Genomic DNA, 17525 nt, shown 5'->3' with positions numbered 1-17525 from the left:
ATATATATAATCACATTTCGTTGGTTTGTAAACACAATTTTTAGAAATATGAGCGTGTATGCAAATAGACGAATTTAGCAGGCAAAATTTTGAGATGGTGAGGAAACTTAAACCTTAAAGGGGAAGTGAACCTTAAATATTTCTTCACAATAATATGTTATATGTGACCTCACTAGTCTAACCATGACATTCTGATGAACTCATTCACTGCCATAAATTCATTTGAACTATTTCTATTAGTCAAACCCCCCACCCCCACACTTTTGTTAACAAGAGTATGAAATCCTAGAAGTTTTTTTATTGTACATTTAGAACAGATTTACAATTTGTGATTAATTGTGAGTCATGCGATTAATTACAATTTAAAAAAATTATCGCCTGACACCCCTAATTTTTAATAATTTTTTCTCTTCTTTTTAAAATCTTTTCTTTAAAAAATATTCAGAATATGTATTGTCATTGTCACAAGGGAACAACGAAACTTCGTTTGAAGCATCCATACAGCAGAGTTGGTAAAGTGCAAAATCCCCAAAAAGAAATACCCATAAAATAAACAAGTCATGCGATTAATTACAATTAAAAAATGTGATCGCCTGACGCCCCTAATTTTTTAATAATCTTTTCTTTTTTGTAATCTCTAAAAAAGTAAAGATTACAAAAAAGAAAAGATTATTAAAAATTAGGGGCGTCAGGCGATTACATTTTTTAATGACCAATCACAGCTCACCTGTTTTCTGCAGCTGAGCAGTGATTGGTTCTCACTTGAGCCCTGAGCAACTGTGATGTCATTTTCACTCGACAGCAAGTGGCAAAATGGCTGCCTTCTGATATTGATAAAAAATGCTGGATTTTGCTTCTTAACTCATAAAAAAATATTTTGGGGTTTACTTCACCTTTAAGATGCCAGAAACAAAAATGATCCTGCCATATTGCTTATTTGCAACAGGTAGCCCCCAAGGACCTGTTAAGGCCTGTTAATTGAATTGTGGTGGTGGTGTTAAGTCAAGTCCCAATGAAGTGTAGAATTTAAGTGTTGCTAAATTGCATTAATGTAAAAAAATAATCATAGCATGCTGATTTAACTCACTGGACAAGGAGACCTACTTCTTTCCAAAAATAGTGCGCTGACATTTAGCACATCTCTCCCTTTACTGGTTATTTATTTACGAGAAGTGGCGACCGGCAAAACGCGGATCCGAAATTTCACTCAAGTGTGACAGTAGTGAGAAAAAGTCATGCCGCATGCATAACTGTTCTTTTGTTACTGGCAGAGTTAATACCTCCATTGTAAACCTATTGACTGCTGTTAAGTGGTACCTCGTCTACATCCTGTCATGAATACCGAGTCGAGTCCTTCTTTATGGCTACGCAGTTTCACTTTGAGCAGTGACCTTGCATGCCTCTCATAGGTTTGCATTTCCCACTGACTGATCTCAATGCTTAATGTGGAAAACACTAGAGGCACTATACATTTGAAAAGACTAATTGGAGGGTTGGGGGGGATGGTGGGTGTGGCGTGGGGTGGGGGCAATTTCATTGTTTCTGTGTTCTTGACAAATGCGCCATTAAATGGTTGGTGGTGCTCCAAAAGCTCCTCAGAAGACATTTTTAAAAGTCCGCCATCAGAGACCTTCACCGGCACTTCAAATTAGTTTTTTTTTTGTACACCTGATGTTAAAGAACAATGAATTAAAAAGTCATTCAGTCCATTAGAAGTGGCTTTCGCTTTAAAATTTGTATTGAAATTAAATCACTAGTTACATAAATGGCTTTTTATGTTGGAAGCAGCTTCCAATTCGTGTAAAGCTTTAAATAGAATTATGCAATCCTGACAGATTTCTATATTTCTGTGTGAAGAAGACTCCCCCGGAGATGCTCTGCCGCAGGAAAACCAATCCATTTGACAACATTTTCAAAGGGTAGCACAAAACTGTGTCAGGTTCAAGAAGGAAACATGAAGGCGAATCCTGCTCCACGTCCCTTAGAGCCATGAATGTAGCTCCACATAAGATGAGAGTTGCATTGTGGGTATTGGATCTGGCTGTCTACTCTACACTGTAAAAAAAAAAGAGAGATGTTGAAAGGGGCTGATGGAGGCCAGACAGGTTATATCAGTAGCCATCAGCTTGCAAGAGCTGTGGTGTCGCATCCCCCGTGACATTCAGTGTCTGTCTCCTCTCTGACATTACTACGGCATCTTTTATGGAGATTTCACATTTACACACATCCTCATGAAAGACGGCGAGGTCTTTGTCTTCCTAAAGGTTAGAGGCATGTAAAACATGTATAGAAGACCGAAACGAATCGGCGGCGTCTTGTAAAAATGAGTTGGAAAAGAACATTGGAACAGAGCTGGAAATAAATAAACCGCGCACCCTCTGGGATCCATGTGTCTTTTAGTGACTAACCTCTCCCTGCCTGTTTTTTTTCCTTTCGCTAGGTGGTCATGAGTCAGAAGCTGGGCAGCAGCCTCAGGAGGAAAGTCAGTGAGACTGAAACTCAGCTCTTAGCTTTGCACGAAGCCAAACTCGCCGCCATCTCAGGTGACTCCATCTTTTCCGCCAATGTCATGCCCAAATTGACAGTGGAATCTCTAATAATACGGCTGCGAGAGGTCGAATATCTGCCGTTTATTATGTAATGCAATATTTCAGCATATTTTATGAGAACATAACTGGTGTCCAACTGGTGGCGCAAAACAAACAAACAACAACAAAAACTTTTTTCTACAAAGCCCCCCCAAAATAATTACAAAAAAACACATATAGAAATTCAATATATATTTTAAATATTGAAGACAAAAGGAAAAAAATGATGAATTTGTGAATCTGCGGCTGCCCAACTGTGAGTACGCCGGGGTCGACTGTAGTTTTAAGTTGTAATATCACCATGCACCACTAGATGGCAGACAGGGCTTAATCGTGCTTACACCGGAATCTTATACTGTCCTATACTACAGAGTGAGTAGGCCTGATATAAGGGTCAGATGTACCCACAGAAAACTAATGCAAGCACAGGGAGAACAAGCAAACAAGCCCGTATTCGAACCCGTGACCTCTCAACTGTAAAGCAATAATTCGACAATAATAAAAGAATGGAATGCTATGCATTTTCAATGTGACTCACCTCACAAGCAATAAACTCTGTGCACATTCATCACAGGTTACGTGTTAATTTAAATGGTCCTTTTTATATGTTACTTTCCTGCACGCTTAACAACGGTTTTATGATGGTAATAGCTTGACCCTGTAACCCATTCATTGTAATTCCATTATTTCCCATGGGGAAAATATATTCTAAATCCAAACACATCAAAGGATGACCAGTGTTCTGGAATGTGCTCATCCTTGAGGGATTCACTCTACTTATACGAGCACCATCAACTTCATTTAATTACACCATTAATGTAAAAGTCACTCATTAATGAGCGGTGTAGGCAATAATGTGTTTCTGTGGCACACCACTGCAGGTAATGACTTCAGCAGTGCCAAGGAGCTGAAAGCTGCGATGAAGGCGGTCAACCAGGAGCAGGAGCGGCTGGAGGCTCTGGCCAAGAGACTGCACAGCCTCAGCTCAGGTAGCAGCCAAGAGCTGGCCAGGATGAAGGAGCAGCGGCAGCAGCTCAGACGGGAGCTGGAGCATAGGGAGGTGCAGCATGGTGAGTCTGTCTGCACTCAGATTAGACTTTTGTCCCCCAGGAGGAAGGCTGTCGCAGGAAGAGGAAATAACTTGAGGAAACAATAATCAAGCAGATTTAGCCCGCTCGTTATCGTAGAAGACTTTTGAAAGTCAGCAAGGCTACGGCAAACTTTAATAACCTCCAGCTGCTCATTTGCATAGCGGTTCTACACAAAGACAAGGGTCAGAACATACCCTGATAAAAATCAAATGGACTGTGTCAATGCTGAGAATCAAAGTAAACTATTAGTGTGATTTTTCAACCGATGAGTTCTAAAAGAAGATCATGAAGAAAAGACTGAAGAAAAACACTGTGCTAGTGATGTAATTGCCTTCAAGCACTTACCAAACATCTAAATCAGATTGCTAAAATGTCACCAACAATGCTCCTCATAGGGCATATTTGAAAGGTACCCCAGGTTTGCAAGTCCCCAATTATTTATCGGCTTTTCTTCCTTCCTTTGTGACATAATCTCCTTAGCCTTATTAAAATTTGTACTTAAGAATTTAATAGTACATTTGCACAAATAAACTACTAAATGCGTACAGTATAAATTTGGTCACACAAAGTGTGCACTACCTGAAACATAACTCTTCATGTTTTATCACTGGCATATTTATTTCTATTGTCATTTTTACTCCGCGCACGTCTATGGACTTTATTATGACAGTAAATGCCCATATAACACGCATGCCCACTGATGGATAGATGGATGAATGGCTGGCTGTAGATAGATAGATAGATAGATAGATAGATAGATAGATAGATAGATAGATAGATAGGTAGGCAGTATTAAGGTTACAAAGTATAATCATGTAGCAGTTATATGATAGGATAATTAATACACCCAATTTGTACTGTGTGCAACTATTGCTCTGACTAATATGTATGCATAACAATTAACTCATTCACTGCCATTGACGGCTGTAGAGGTCATAAATTCATTTGAACTATTTCTATTAGTTTAACATTTTTCCCACTTTTGTTAAGAAGAGTATGAAAACCTATTTTTTTATTATTATTATTGTACATTTAGAACAGATATCAAATTTGGGATTAATCGTGAGTTAACTAGTGAAGTCATGCTATTAATTATGATTTTTTTTAATCGCCTGACGCCCTTAATTTTTAATAATCTTTTCAAAAAAAAAAGATTATTAAAAATAAAACAATAAAAAATTAATTACTTTTTTATTAAATTAAATTAAAAATAAAAATTAGGAATTTTTCATAACTAATCCCATGACTTCACTCACGATTAATCACAAATTTGATATATTTTCTAAATGTACAATAAAAAAATACTCTTGTTGACATCTATAGTCGTAATAGTAATAGTAATAGTAATGATAACATTATAATAATTAAAGGTTAGTGCTCATGAACATTGAACGTTTGTTGCATTTTTGATTGGCACATCGCTTTGGCAATGAAAACACCTCTTTAAATATGAATAGCAATATGAATCGCTCTTTTTAGAGAGGTCCTCTCTTATGTGGCTCCATGCTGGGATTCTAGAACATCAAAGAATGGTGACTTTTCTCGCAAAGGAACAGAATATTTGTCATCTGTCTTTGGGGACTCGACATCAAATGAGTTTGCATCAGGATTGGCAGCTGTTAAGAGGACGTGGAGTGTGAACGAGGGAAATACACTTTAGCCAATTACCCTCCTGTCACACTTTGTCGATATGACGTTTCAGCGCTACAGGAGACCTAAATGCTGCTTAAAACAACCCTTAGCCTTTTTGGAGTGCTAACTAAAGGGTTTGGCCTCTTGGCATTGCGTTTTGATGGCACCACCCACAGTGCTCCTCCAATCCATCAGTCACAGGCAGATCTCTATAAAGGTCACTTCACTGTGTGAGGTGGGAATACGAGGGGGGGGGGGGGGGGTGACGAGACACCAGTGCAGGTAGTGAAGCTATTGCAGCAACCCTGCATGTTCAGTCAGCCTTCTAACGTCCTCTCTTATCCAGATCATTAGTGACTACAGCCTGGCCATTAGTGTTGAGCCATTGTCTGCTCTTGAATGCATCATCTCTCGTCACTAGGGGGCACACTTTCATTGTTACAGGTTAAATTTTTTTTTTTTAATGGTCCCTTCTTTCTCATTTCCATTAATTATATTTACTCGTAATAATAGTGGCAATTAAGATGTAATACTTTTAGCTGCTCGAAGACATTCACGCCCACATCGATCACGAGACAAAGATTTGACATCCCCAGCAATCGATACATCATACCGCTGCATCTTAAATACACGTTGTGTCTGATAATGCACATTGCGGCGCTGACTTCCACACAAAAGAAGCCAAGTAGGATGTTCAGGCTAGACAAAGGAATCGGAGTCAGGTGGATAACACATCACTACGTGGGACGAGATGGCGAGCTAATGATTGGTTTTTCGCCTTGCTCAAAAGCTCAAGTGGGCGCACGCAATATGGCAGCAGCAGCAATTTCTCAATGTGTTGCTGACACCAAGCTAGGGGCTCATTAAACTGTCAGCCAACTTAGTAATAAGGGTCTGGCGCACACAAGCTGGAACCTGATACTCTACAAACAGCACATTACCAGTCGTTGGCTAGAGAGGGTTGGAAAGGATTTTTTTTGACTTGAGATTTACTGTATTTAGTGCATTCCTATAAGACAAGAAACATCTGACGGTAATGAAAATGGATGTACAGTACATCCTTTAAAAACGGCAAAGTCATGACAAAAGCTCTAAAGCAGGACGCTTCGGAAATGATTTCATCTTGTTGAGTGTCTGAGACCATCTTCTTCTAGTGCTCAGGAATCAATCCTCTGTTCAGGGATAGAAATGTTAGGGCTCTATACTTGTAGACGACGTCATTTTTCAATTGCTGATGAATGAAGTGGACTGTGTTCACGGACACAGCAAAGCAAAAACGCCTGTTTTTAACTGCGCCAAACTGCGGCTGTCTGCAAAAATTCCAAAACCCAGTCTAACCCGCCCCTGCGCAAATTCAGACCACTCCTCATGCTAGATTTCCACTGGGCACGAAAATAAAGCCCTCGTGACAAAACCGTTCGAATATTAAATCCAGGTAGCAGCGTGTGAGAAGTCGTGGGGGTGTTATTTTCAAAATTGGTTTAAAAAAATGACTGAAGACACAAGGGAAGAACATTTATATGAAAGTCAATGGAAGACCTTTGTGGCTTTTCTCCGCTTCAAGCCCTATTGATTGTATTTATTGCACTCCTACTAACCTAGAAACATCTCATCGCAATAAAACTGGATGTACATCCTTTGAAAAGCACCATAGTGCTTCAAAAAAAAAAAGAAGCACCATGATGATGATAAAAGCTTTAAAACAAGACACTTATTAAATGATTTCATCTTTTCGAGTGTCTGAGACCATCTTTCCCCTCGTGTTCAGGGTGGGGCTTTTGAATTTTCGAGCCATTATGTCCTTAATTGCCCTTGGCACGAGTGTTGATGAATACGAAATCCATTACAGCCAGAGGTTTCACTCCCAGCTGAGAGAGTAATTTTGTCCCTAAGAGAGATTTCGAGTGATGCTAAATTTGCAAATAAATAATTGAAAGACCGGACAAGCAGGGTAAATGACCCCCAAGAGTGTGGACAATGAGATGTGAAAGCGCTGACTGTGCGTTCTCTTTAACTCTGGTAATGCTTATTTAATACTATTTTTAGTATTCATGTGGTGTTCTTGGGTAAGAGTGGAGTCATTTGAGTTTAGACATAAACAGTATGCTGCTGCCAATGTTGAATATTCTGTAACACTGTCAATGAATTGCTTTTGTTGTGCTCAGTCTTACTCTTTACACCCCCACCCACGTCACCTTCATTCTCCTTTGCAGCAGTTTTTTTGGACTCTGGTCACTCACACCCAAATACCGCCACTCAGAGTTATTACACAAATGCGATTTTCCTCTTAATGGAGTGCAGATAGTAATGCCGAGGGCATTCATATATGATTTATTCATTACCCTGCCACTTTTAGGGTGCTTCTATTAAGAACTTGATGGAAGGTATGACAGGACTTCTCCCCCCAAAAAAAAGGCTTGGTATGATTGAGAGTGCTAAAGTGGTTAAGTGGACCCGGGAGAGTGTTTCCTGCCTTTTGTTTCTGAAGTTCTTTTTGGCACGATTCCTTCTTCCTGTGATTGAGTATGGGTTATGGAACTTTCCATTGTATATCTCAATGTATGTGTACCCAAAGGAATCACTATTAAAACAAGTCCGCAGTGTCAATCAATGTCTTCGCTTCAAACGACACTGCATAGTGAGCAAGTTAATTAAATGGAGAGCTAACTGTAAAATCATGTGCATCTTGTATATTGAATTCTACCTTTTGTGGTCATTTGTTGTTGCTATTCACAGTTAGCATGAGACAAAATGTAGACCGTGTAACATTTGTATAGCAAGCCTGAATTATGAGTGATGGAGAACTGTATTCTGTATTTGTAACGGCAAATCATACGAGTAAGGTCTTACTCTTGACAAATCAGATCCTTGTCTTCAACAATAGCAATAACTAGTGTCGTCCTTCATCACCTCTAGAGCAATTCTAATTTTAATCAGCACCAATTTGTACTCCTTCTGATACTCATTTCTTGCTTATGCCTGAAATTTGTCATTAAGATGAATCAATGCACTATTCATTGCGAAATGACAAATTAATTTATGCACCTTAAAGGGCACATATGAAAAATGTGTTTTTAATTTGGAGATGGGCTAACGGAAATTAGCATAGATGTTTCAGTAATTAGCAACATTCAAACAGCGACATCACATACAAACAGCATGCAACAATGACCACAGGCAGTCCGTTTTTTTTTTCATAGCTAGTCTAATCCTGTGATGTATAGTCAAGTGTGACTTGTATATATTTAAAATTAGAGCTCAGACTCTCATTCCAAATCCCAATCACTACTCGTGTTGATTAATTGAGAAGTGAAATGGAGTCTGTGTTGCACAGGTTAGACAGTAGTGAGTTCCACAAGAGGGATGTGATGAGGTGGGCAGGCGGAAAAGTGAGGTGGAGAGAGGATGTGGATGGAAGTGTGTGAGATTTAGTGGCAATCCATATAATGTATGACAGATATTGTAGTAGTGGTTGATGTTATGGATGGCCCTTGAAAGGGGGTATTGAGGGTTTGAAACATTCTAAATTGAAGCGGTAGTCAGTATAGCTGTTGTATTTTTTTTCTTTCTTTTTTTAAATTTTTTATTTATTTATTTTTTCTTTTCTTTTTTTTTCTTAGGCTATTGTTTGAGAGTGCAATCATGCACATGTGTACACAGACATTTTTGTCAAAGGACTCCTTTTGGATTCCTCATTCGCATTCATGCATACAGCCGCACAATATGTTCTCTGTGCCAGCTGTTGTCTGGGTATTGCTGTGCTCTGCATGGCTTATTGAGCGTGTGCTATACCAGCCTGCGCCCCCTTCCTTCGCTGCCAGTGCTGCTGCCGCTGCTCCGTTCAGACACATCCACACTGTGCGTTGCGAGCGTGTGCATAATGCAGAGCGCGTTCGTGTTACCTGCAGCGCTTTGCTTAAACACATTCATCACAGCCAATGCCTTCAGTTCAATTACAAAGACGCACAATTGCTCTTCTGTCTTATTATGCGCAGGCTTTTATGACATGCATATCGTTGTTGCTGCATTAGCACAGAGACACCTCTCATTTGTTAGACAATACAGAAGCCCCACAGATGTTCGGTATTGTTACGAGGCAGTCAGGAAATTACTGTATTATTCATTTTCAATTACTGCGCTGTTCGAATGCTCGTATAATTCATTGTTAACTTTGTGTATCGCTGTGCGATAAATCTGCTCTATTTGCTTTGTCTCTATAAATATGATGCGTTATAATCTACTTAATCAACGTCAAATGTTGTCTCATCTTGCTAATGAATTTTTTTTACTGAGAGACTCCAACTAGAAATTATTATTGAAACATGTCAGGGCAAATGGCTAATTTGGAACATCAACTCATTTAAACCCCAAAACGTATAAATACGTTTTTAATACTTTGTCCTGCACTCATTCTTTTTTTTTTTTTTTTTTTTGGGCTAAAGCATAGAGAAGTCTTTGATACAGCTTCTGGCATGAAGAGGTCACTTTAAGCAATGGTCGTTATTACAAAAAACGACCAGCAGGTGGTAGCAGAGTATAAGAGATCAGCCAGGGCCATGTTGAAACAAGCTCTTTTTTCCCAGTGTTTTCAATAGGTTTGTGAATAATGATGAAACTTAGCTATATTCTAATGCTAATTGCTGCAAAACGGATACAAATATACTTAGAGACTCTAATCTTTCTTTTGGTAGGTTCCATGTTTTATAGCAATAGAACACAATATTCTGTGGGCCGCCGCCTCGCAAAATCGGTCAAAATCCAGTAAAGCAGCCGGGAGCGAAGGGGGTTGCTTCAGTGAAAATGGCTGGAAATGAATGGATTAAGTAACGCATTATCAGTACATATGTATTTATTATGATTGGATAGCTTTTTGGAGCCAGTCTTTGGGATCTGGAATCAGTGTTTTGAGCACCTGCTGAGATCACGGTCACAATGGGAGGCTGAGCTTGGCCTCATATATCACGGACTACAACAGTGGCTCTTCATCTTCAATGGCTTTTTAGTACTGATTTTATTCGCATTGGTCTGCCAAATGACACTGCCTCCCGCCAGCTTACAGGAAGTGGTAATATCGCCCAACGCTTGGGTTCATTTTGCACAGTGGTAGCTTTTGCTGCTTGATGCACGGACCCTTTCTATTAGCTTCCTTTCATCTCTAATACCTACAAAGGCTCACGAGTTTTGCTGGCGGTTGGCATGGCGACAAGATGGCGCGCTGACTCTCCTCAGCATATAACAGGATTCGCATAGGAGGAAATATGAATATGTCTGCATCACCTAGCTTCATTTCTTGTGTCTTTCTCAATCCTTTGCAATAAATCTAAATGTGTCTCTTGCTCTTGTTTAAGCCCACTTTGTCATCTCTCATTTGTACATACCATCATTCATCCAAAGTCAGGCTTAAAGCCTACCCCATGTATAATTCAGTGGCTATCTATTTGCATGCTGCTTAATAAATAAATGAATGCATGGATGAAAGTTGACGTGGGAGACAGGATATGATACCACACAGCAATTAAAGAGGTGGTAAGTGAACCGCCTTGTCCAGGTCCACCATATGAGGAGATTTGGCCACGCTGAGTGTCTCAGGCGAGCTCTCTCCCTCTCCATACACATGCAGCATCTCAAAATAGCCGGGCTATCTGCGTTGTGTTTGCACAGAAGTGTGTGTTTGTGTGTTACTAAGCCATTTTTCCTTTCTCCCTGCTGTGTCTGCCTGTCGCCAGTCTCATACCGGAGCTGACACTGTCTAATAACCGCCATCGAGACAATAATACAAATTGCATGTCAAACTACGGCATGATTCGGAACACCAATTAGGTTTCTTGTCGCCGTTCAGTGTGAGATCTAAATAGAAGCGCTGGTACCTGACCTTCAGCTCACTCTGATAGTAGAGTTAGTACATAGGGAATATTCACCACGTGGTTCATGTGGGGCAGCACAGTGTGTTAGTGGGTAGCACATATGTGTATCACAGTTGAGAGGTCCAGGATTTGAACTCTGTTCAGGTCCTCATGTGTGTGTTTGCATGTTATCCATGTGCTTGTGTGTATTCTTTCATCCCACATAATCATACACAAAAACAACTGTAGGGGTTGTTTCATGCCAAATCACTCAGTGGGTTTTAACCGAGCAAATTTAGATTTTAATGGAATTTGGTGCACTTGTTGATAGTGATGGCACAACACTAAATCTAAAATCTTGGGTCAATCGGAGCAGGGGTTTGGGAGCTACGGCCCACCGAATGTTGACATTTTTTGCAAAAAGGATGTGCATCCCAAACCGCGGCTTCAGCTGACCTATAATTTAATGATGTGCCATCATAATCCGTGACTATACCAAGTTTCATTAAATCTAAATCTGTCCTGTTAAAATTCTCAGATTCTTTTGGGTGATTTGGTATGGAACAACCGGAAGGCTTTGTGAATGGTTGTTTGTATTGATTGAAAATTTTATATATGTCTGAGTGGTCCAGTTCAGATATGCATCATATGAGAGAATGGAAGAAAAAAAACTACATCCTCAAGCCATGGTCATATATGGATGAAAATTTGATATGATTTAGATATCTGTCAATTTGACTGCAGTGTAAATGAACAGATTGGATGTCCTGCCAATGTGACTCTACCCAAACAAAAACTATAGTTTGGAGGATTATAGACAAATATACAGTATAGACAAATGGTGACAACCAATGGAGGAATGTTGAGGTTATAGGCTTCAAAATGACCCTTCTGTCAGCTAAAATTAGCTCATCAAAACAATTGGAAAACTTTGTACCAAGCTATTGCCTGTAAGCTACAGGATTTATGCAGTATTTTTATTAGTCATGTGACAGTGTAATTATATCCTTGTCATTTATCGAATCAAGTTTTATTAGAGAGAGATATCTTAAAAGGGAATAACAATTTTACAGTAAGTTCATTCAAATGTATGTTAAGTGACAACAAAAAAAGTCATTGCATCCATCATACCTTCCGGAACTGAGCCGTATCATAAGAGAATCGAACCGTCCTTGAATTATTTTGCTATAAACTCTTCAATGAGGGAGCAATTGGATATAAATGGCTCCCATTGTGTTTAAAGATGTGCTGCTGCAGGGGGGCATACTTTCATGTTTCATACATGAGCTCATTAACGACGCTCAGTCTGCCTTCGCCTTCATGCTAGCTCCCTAACTAGCGCTCGGTCAAACCTGCATCTGCGTCCTCAGGCACAGCTCAAAGCTGGCAGGGGGCTACAGGAAACAACACGCGCTCGCCGGTCGGTTCAAAGCCCTGCAGAAAGACTGGTGCGATATGAGGGCACTGATCAAATCTTCTCTTGCCCTCTAGCCATCTCAAGTTTGAGTCTGTCTTTTCTCAAGTACAGTATGTGCTCGTCTTGAGACAAAGAAAGACAGATAATCTTCTTTTGCACTCTCAAACAATAGCCTCAGCAACTGTGATGATCCACAATATACTTCAGGACAATGGCTTTTAACTCATTCACTGCCATTGACGGCTGGAGACGTCAAAAATTCATTTGAACTATTTCTATTAGTTTAACATTTTTTCCACTTTTGTTAACAAGAGTAGGAAAAAAATATAGTACATTTAGACCAGATATAAAATGTGTGATTAATCATGAGTTAACTATTGAAGCGATGCAATTAATTAAATTAATCTCATAGCCATTCTCACTTTTCTCTCTATATCTCGATTAAAAAATGTAATCGCCTGATGCCCTAATTTTAATAATCTTTTCTTTTTTTGAAAAAATATTATTTTAAAAATGAAAAAAGATTATTTAAAAAAAAGAAAAGAAAAGATTATTATAAATTAGGTCGTCAGGCGATTAAAATTTTTAATTTTAATTAATCACATTACTTCAATAGTTAACTCACAAAATCACGATTTTTTGTATCTGTTCTAAATGTACAATAACAACTTTTTTCAAGGTTTTCATACTCTTGTTAAAAGTGGAAACAGTTTTAAACTAACAAAAATAGTTCAAAATATTTTTTTCTGTCTAAATTCGTCAATGGCAGTGAATGAGTTAATTATATTAGAGTTGTGATTTGTTGCTAAGATATACCACCAAATTAAGTAAATTGTAATCAATGTGATATTTTCTTCCTGTATTCTCTCCACATAGAAAGCCAGCTGAAAGACAATGCTGTCAAGTATACTGAGCTACTGGAAGACAGACTGCACAGGTAAGTTGTTTGCCAATGTGTTTATCATGTTAGCACATAAAGTACACGGCAAGCCCTTTTTCTACAGGACCTGGGAGGGGGGGGGGGGGCATAAACAGAAGAACCTCCCCCAAGGACTCACCTCCATTGTCCTCACCACCTCATGTTCTCACACCTTCTCTCATGTGATTTGTTTCTTATAGCCATTCTCACTTTTCTCTCTATATCTCAAATTGGTTATTTGACAGCTTCTACTCCAGCTGCTACAGATTTCCTTTACCTTTATTTATAGTATGTAACCCCCCCCCCCCCCACCCATAACTTTTCTGTCCTGTCTTTAAGGAGTTTGATGCAAAATGAGTGTTCGATCAATAGTCAGTTTTTTTTATAGTGCTTGTCCTCATTTAGGTCAGTCACCTCAGCTGACTTTGGACGAGAGGCGGGGTACACTCGCAGCCAGCGATTCACACTTACATTCACACCTGCGGGTGTTCCATTAACCTAACATGCATAGTTCTGGAACGTGGGAGGAAACTGGGGAATATTTCAATAACATTGAATAAATTACAAAATATTGCTAAAGTAGGATTTTTTTTTAAATTTGCATAAAATGGACGAAGCATGATAAAGTAACACCATCTGAGAATTAGGATTATATTGTCAGACCTTGTGTCTAGTACTGTGATCTTATTAGATTTAAAATTTAATATACATTTTCATTATTAAATCCCCTGGCAACGGCTTTCATCTGCTTAAAGGCAGCAGCCAGTAACTTTGAGTCACTTTTCTCTTGCTCAAATGTGTTTTTCAGAAAGACATTTTTCATTAGCAGCTGACGCCTTTGCTTCAGTGCAGTTTACAGTAACTTTTTTTCAAATGGTATCTTCACCAATTTGATACAAAATCTAACATTTATTTCATTCAAGCCAGTAATTTGATAGATTTGTGTCCTGTGAAGCGAACATAGCCACAAAAATAACAATAGAGCTCCAGGTAAGGCCCAGCGGATTCCTATAATACTCCCGTCTGGCACATTAACACATCTTTCTTGAACGTGCAGTGCAATAACCCGCATACGTACACACGCAAGCACATCCATCATCCACTGTAAATGTTATCAGTCTGCTTCAATGTACATCACTGATGATGGAGTGCTGCGGTGACAGGAAGTGAGGATAGGGAGGAAGGTGGGGGGAGGGAGAAACGCTGGTGAGACGTCTAGTCTCCGTGGCGACGGATGCTTTTTGAAAAAAAAAAAAAGGCAATTATCTCTTCCTTACTAAAGACTGAAACCGGATGTCAACGCTTCACTGATGTTGCAAATGTGTCACTAGGACAAGAACATTGTATTCAGAGGAGCCGCTCAGTCATTTAATGTCAATGCACGTGGACAAAATGTACACTGAAGAAAATGCTTTTATTTTATTCTTCAAATAAGATTGGTTATATTTATTATTTCTGTGGTATAAATGTAATGCAAATGACAAAGAATGAGGCTATTAAAACAGTAAAAAAAACAAAAAAAACATGCTTTTTGAGTTCAAGCTAAGGGCGCTGTGGGAGCATCCAAGCAGCATCTGCCACGTGTGAATTGTGTCGAACAGAGCAACCCTGGTTGCTCGGATGGCTGCTTTAAAAACCTCCCAGAAATCAAACCGTCCACCTCACAAAGCCTTCACTGCGCTATGCATCATCCATCACACTCCCTCCGATAGTCAATGCCATGTTATTAGCACCTCTTGCTCAGTGGCTGCTATGTGAGATGTTGACGCAAATTAACACATTTGAATGCACTTTATGGATTTTGTAAAAGGAAAGGTGCTATTAAGGCACAGTTCTCAGGGATCTGCATGAACGCAGCTGCCAGGGATGCCACCAATTTTGTAACACGAGACTCTAAATCTCGTCTAATGTTGTAATGTTATGTGGATGGGTTGTTTGTGCGTATACTATTGAGCATCTCCAAATTGAAGACAAAGAGGGTCTCTTGCCCCAAGGTTGCAAGGGAGTAAAATAGTGACTCAAAAATTGTGTGATTCACAAGTTGGGGGAAGGACAGAGTGTGAGTGATGTGGTCACTGTACCGAGCCAAAAGGAATGATTTCCCAGTTGGTCAATGTTCCTACTCTTAACTAACATCGCAAAAATTGCGCAGCCGAGGAGAGGGCAAGGTTGAGGATACAGCAAAGGAAATAAATGGCTGCCTTCTGCGGGTTGTCCGGACCCGCCCTTCGGATGTACTCACACTTGGCAATCTGTGCTGTGCATTTCAAAGCATTTCAAAGAGTTGAGACGCCCTGGGAGCGAGCGGTTGTGGGGCGCAGGGGTGGGGGTGCGAGTGTTGGAACGCGGCCATCAGTGGCCGGAAACGACGCTGATGTGTGGAAGTCGGAAGTCCGTGGCATCTACCACATTATTGGTTATTATAACCACTGATTAACCCCCAACCTAAACCCGCCGTTAGCAAAACGGCCATAAATATGCGTTGTTCACGTTCAACATTAATCACGGTGTTAGTTGACAGCAACATTGCTGTCAATGGTTAGCACCAATATATCCTACATTTTCTCTTTTTGTTTGCTTACGGTTTTGCAAAAATAAATCAATAAAAGTGAAGAGCCAAACAATCCCGAAAACACTTCTGGGGAAAAAAGAAGCAGACATTTTCCTGCTGATTAGGAAAACGTAATTCAGTCTATGATTGAAGCTAACTGGTCAAAGCTGACGGAAAAACATTCAAATGACGTGAACAAGAAGCGGAAAAATACAATTTGTAAGTAGCAGTATACATCATAAAAATAGTTTATTTGATATAATTCTCCCCACAAAATGTTACGTGCCATAACCACATGCTCTTGTTTATTTAAATGCGCTGTGTGAGTACAAGTTTCTATTTTCTGGCCTGTTTCTTATTTTTCATATGTGCAACCTTAAGAGCCTGAAACAAAAGATTTAAGGAGTTGGGGACCAAAGACAACGAAGCAACACGCCCACACCCAGTCACTGTCAGACATAGGGCTGCGTTGCTGCCACCAATTAACCCCTTGTTTAGGAGTTGATACGGATAAGCACCAGGACGCCTCCTTCATAGGGATGCTTAGTAGCTGTCGTGTTGTTTGACTATTTAGCACAAAGCCTTCAAAGCAGCAATCACAGTGAGGGGACATTTTGTCATAGACGTGCCCAACGTTGACATTTTGAGAAGATTTTCTAATTAATTCCCCACAGCGAATTATTTGTGTGTGCGTACCGATTCAAAAAAGGTTATACGCAACAATGGCATGGCCCAATGGGTGCAGGCCACTTTCACACAATTGAGAAGAAGCAGTGCTGAGTACTAAATCGCTGAGTGCAGGACTGCTGGGATGAGCAGTTTTTCTATCTCACCTGTGTGCCAAAATGAAGGTTAGGCGAGGGCTGATGGGCAGGCCACTGGCAGGGCACGGAGCTGGGCAGCCTTTTTCAGGCTGGAGATGAGCTGTAAGAAAGAAAAAAAAAAGTGGAATTCAATTTTCAGGCGCTTCATTACTACCCAAGCCCACGAAATAGGGGGAAGAGATTTCACACTGCCCGCACACATTTTGCTTTAGAAATGGCCTCTGTAAAATAATGTTGATGGCGTTATTTGTAAAATACAAACTAGCATAAAAGTTTGTTAGGTTGGAGGAGGACTTTTCCCCCCCCCCCCATCATTTTCCCTTTGAAAGTTTGCGACAGGGCTGAAAATAGAAATGGGTTTATTGAAATGGAGGACATTTCAACTGACATGATGTCTCGGAGCATCACGGTTCCATTTCTCCCCACATCTTGTCACCCTTCATTTGTTTCCTGCACATGATGGAATCCTAGAAACATTTTTATTTATTTTTTGATGGCTGAAGTAATACGTCTTTTCCTTTGAGTGTGACATTTTTCCATTCTGTTTGGACTGAGATTAAAAAATATTGAGAAAACAAGGCCAATACATTTGGTTGCCAAAATGTCACCTGCGGCCACACATCTTTGGAAATGATGCATTACCTAAAGGTCAGGAAAAGA

At 39.8% G+C, this 17525-nt stretch overlaps 1 protein-coding gene across 4 annotated transcripts in view; it reads left to right on the top strand.

Moving 5' to 3' along the window:
* Positions 1–17525, top strand: part of disc1 (DISC1 scaffold protein) — a 51121-nt gene that overhangs the window by 17412 nt on the left and 16184 nt on the right. For all 4 annotated transcript variants that reach the window (XR_015096962.1, XM_086093713.1, XM_086093712.1 and 1 more), the window contains exons 8-10: positions 2441–2543; positions 3470–3658; positions 13448–13508. Coding sequence is in view for 3 of the 4 variants with exons in the window: in XM_086093713.1 (XP_085949839.1) it covers positions 2441–2543; positions 3470–3658; positions 13448–13508 (353 nt within the window). In the remaining variant the exon portion in view is untranslated. The remainder of the gene's footprint in view (positions 1–2440; positions 2544–3469; positions 3659–13447; positions 13509–17525) is intronic.

This window comes from Leptonotus elevatus, chromosome 13 (assembly GCF_054856555.1).
Source record: "Leptonotus elevatus isolate MCC_2025b chromosome 13, RoL_Lele_1.0, whole genome shotgun sequence".
In the NCBI taxonomy this organism is placed as follows: Eukaryota; Metazoa; Chordata; class Actinopteri; order Syngnathiformes; family Syngnathidae; genus Leptonotus; species Leptonotus elevatus.
Note: the sequence above shows the minus strand (reverse complement) of the source record. Positions and strands in the feature narration are given on the sequence as shown.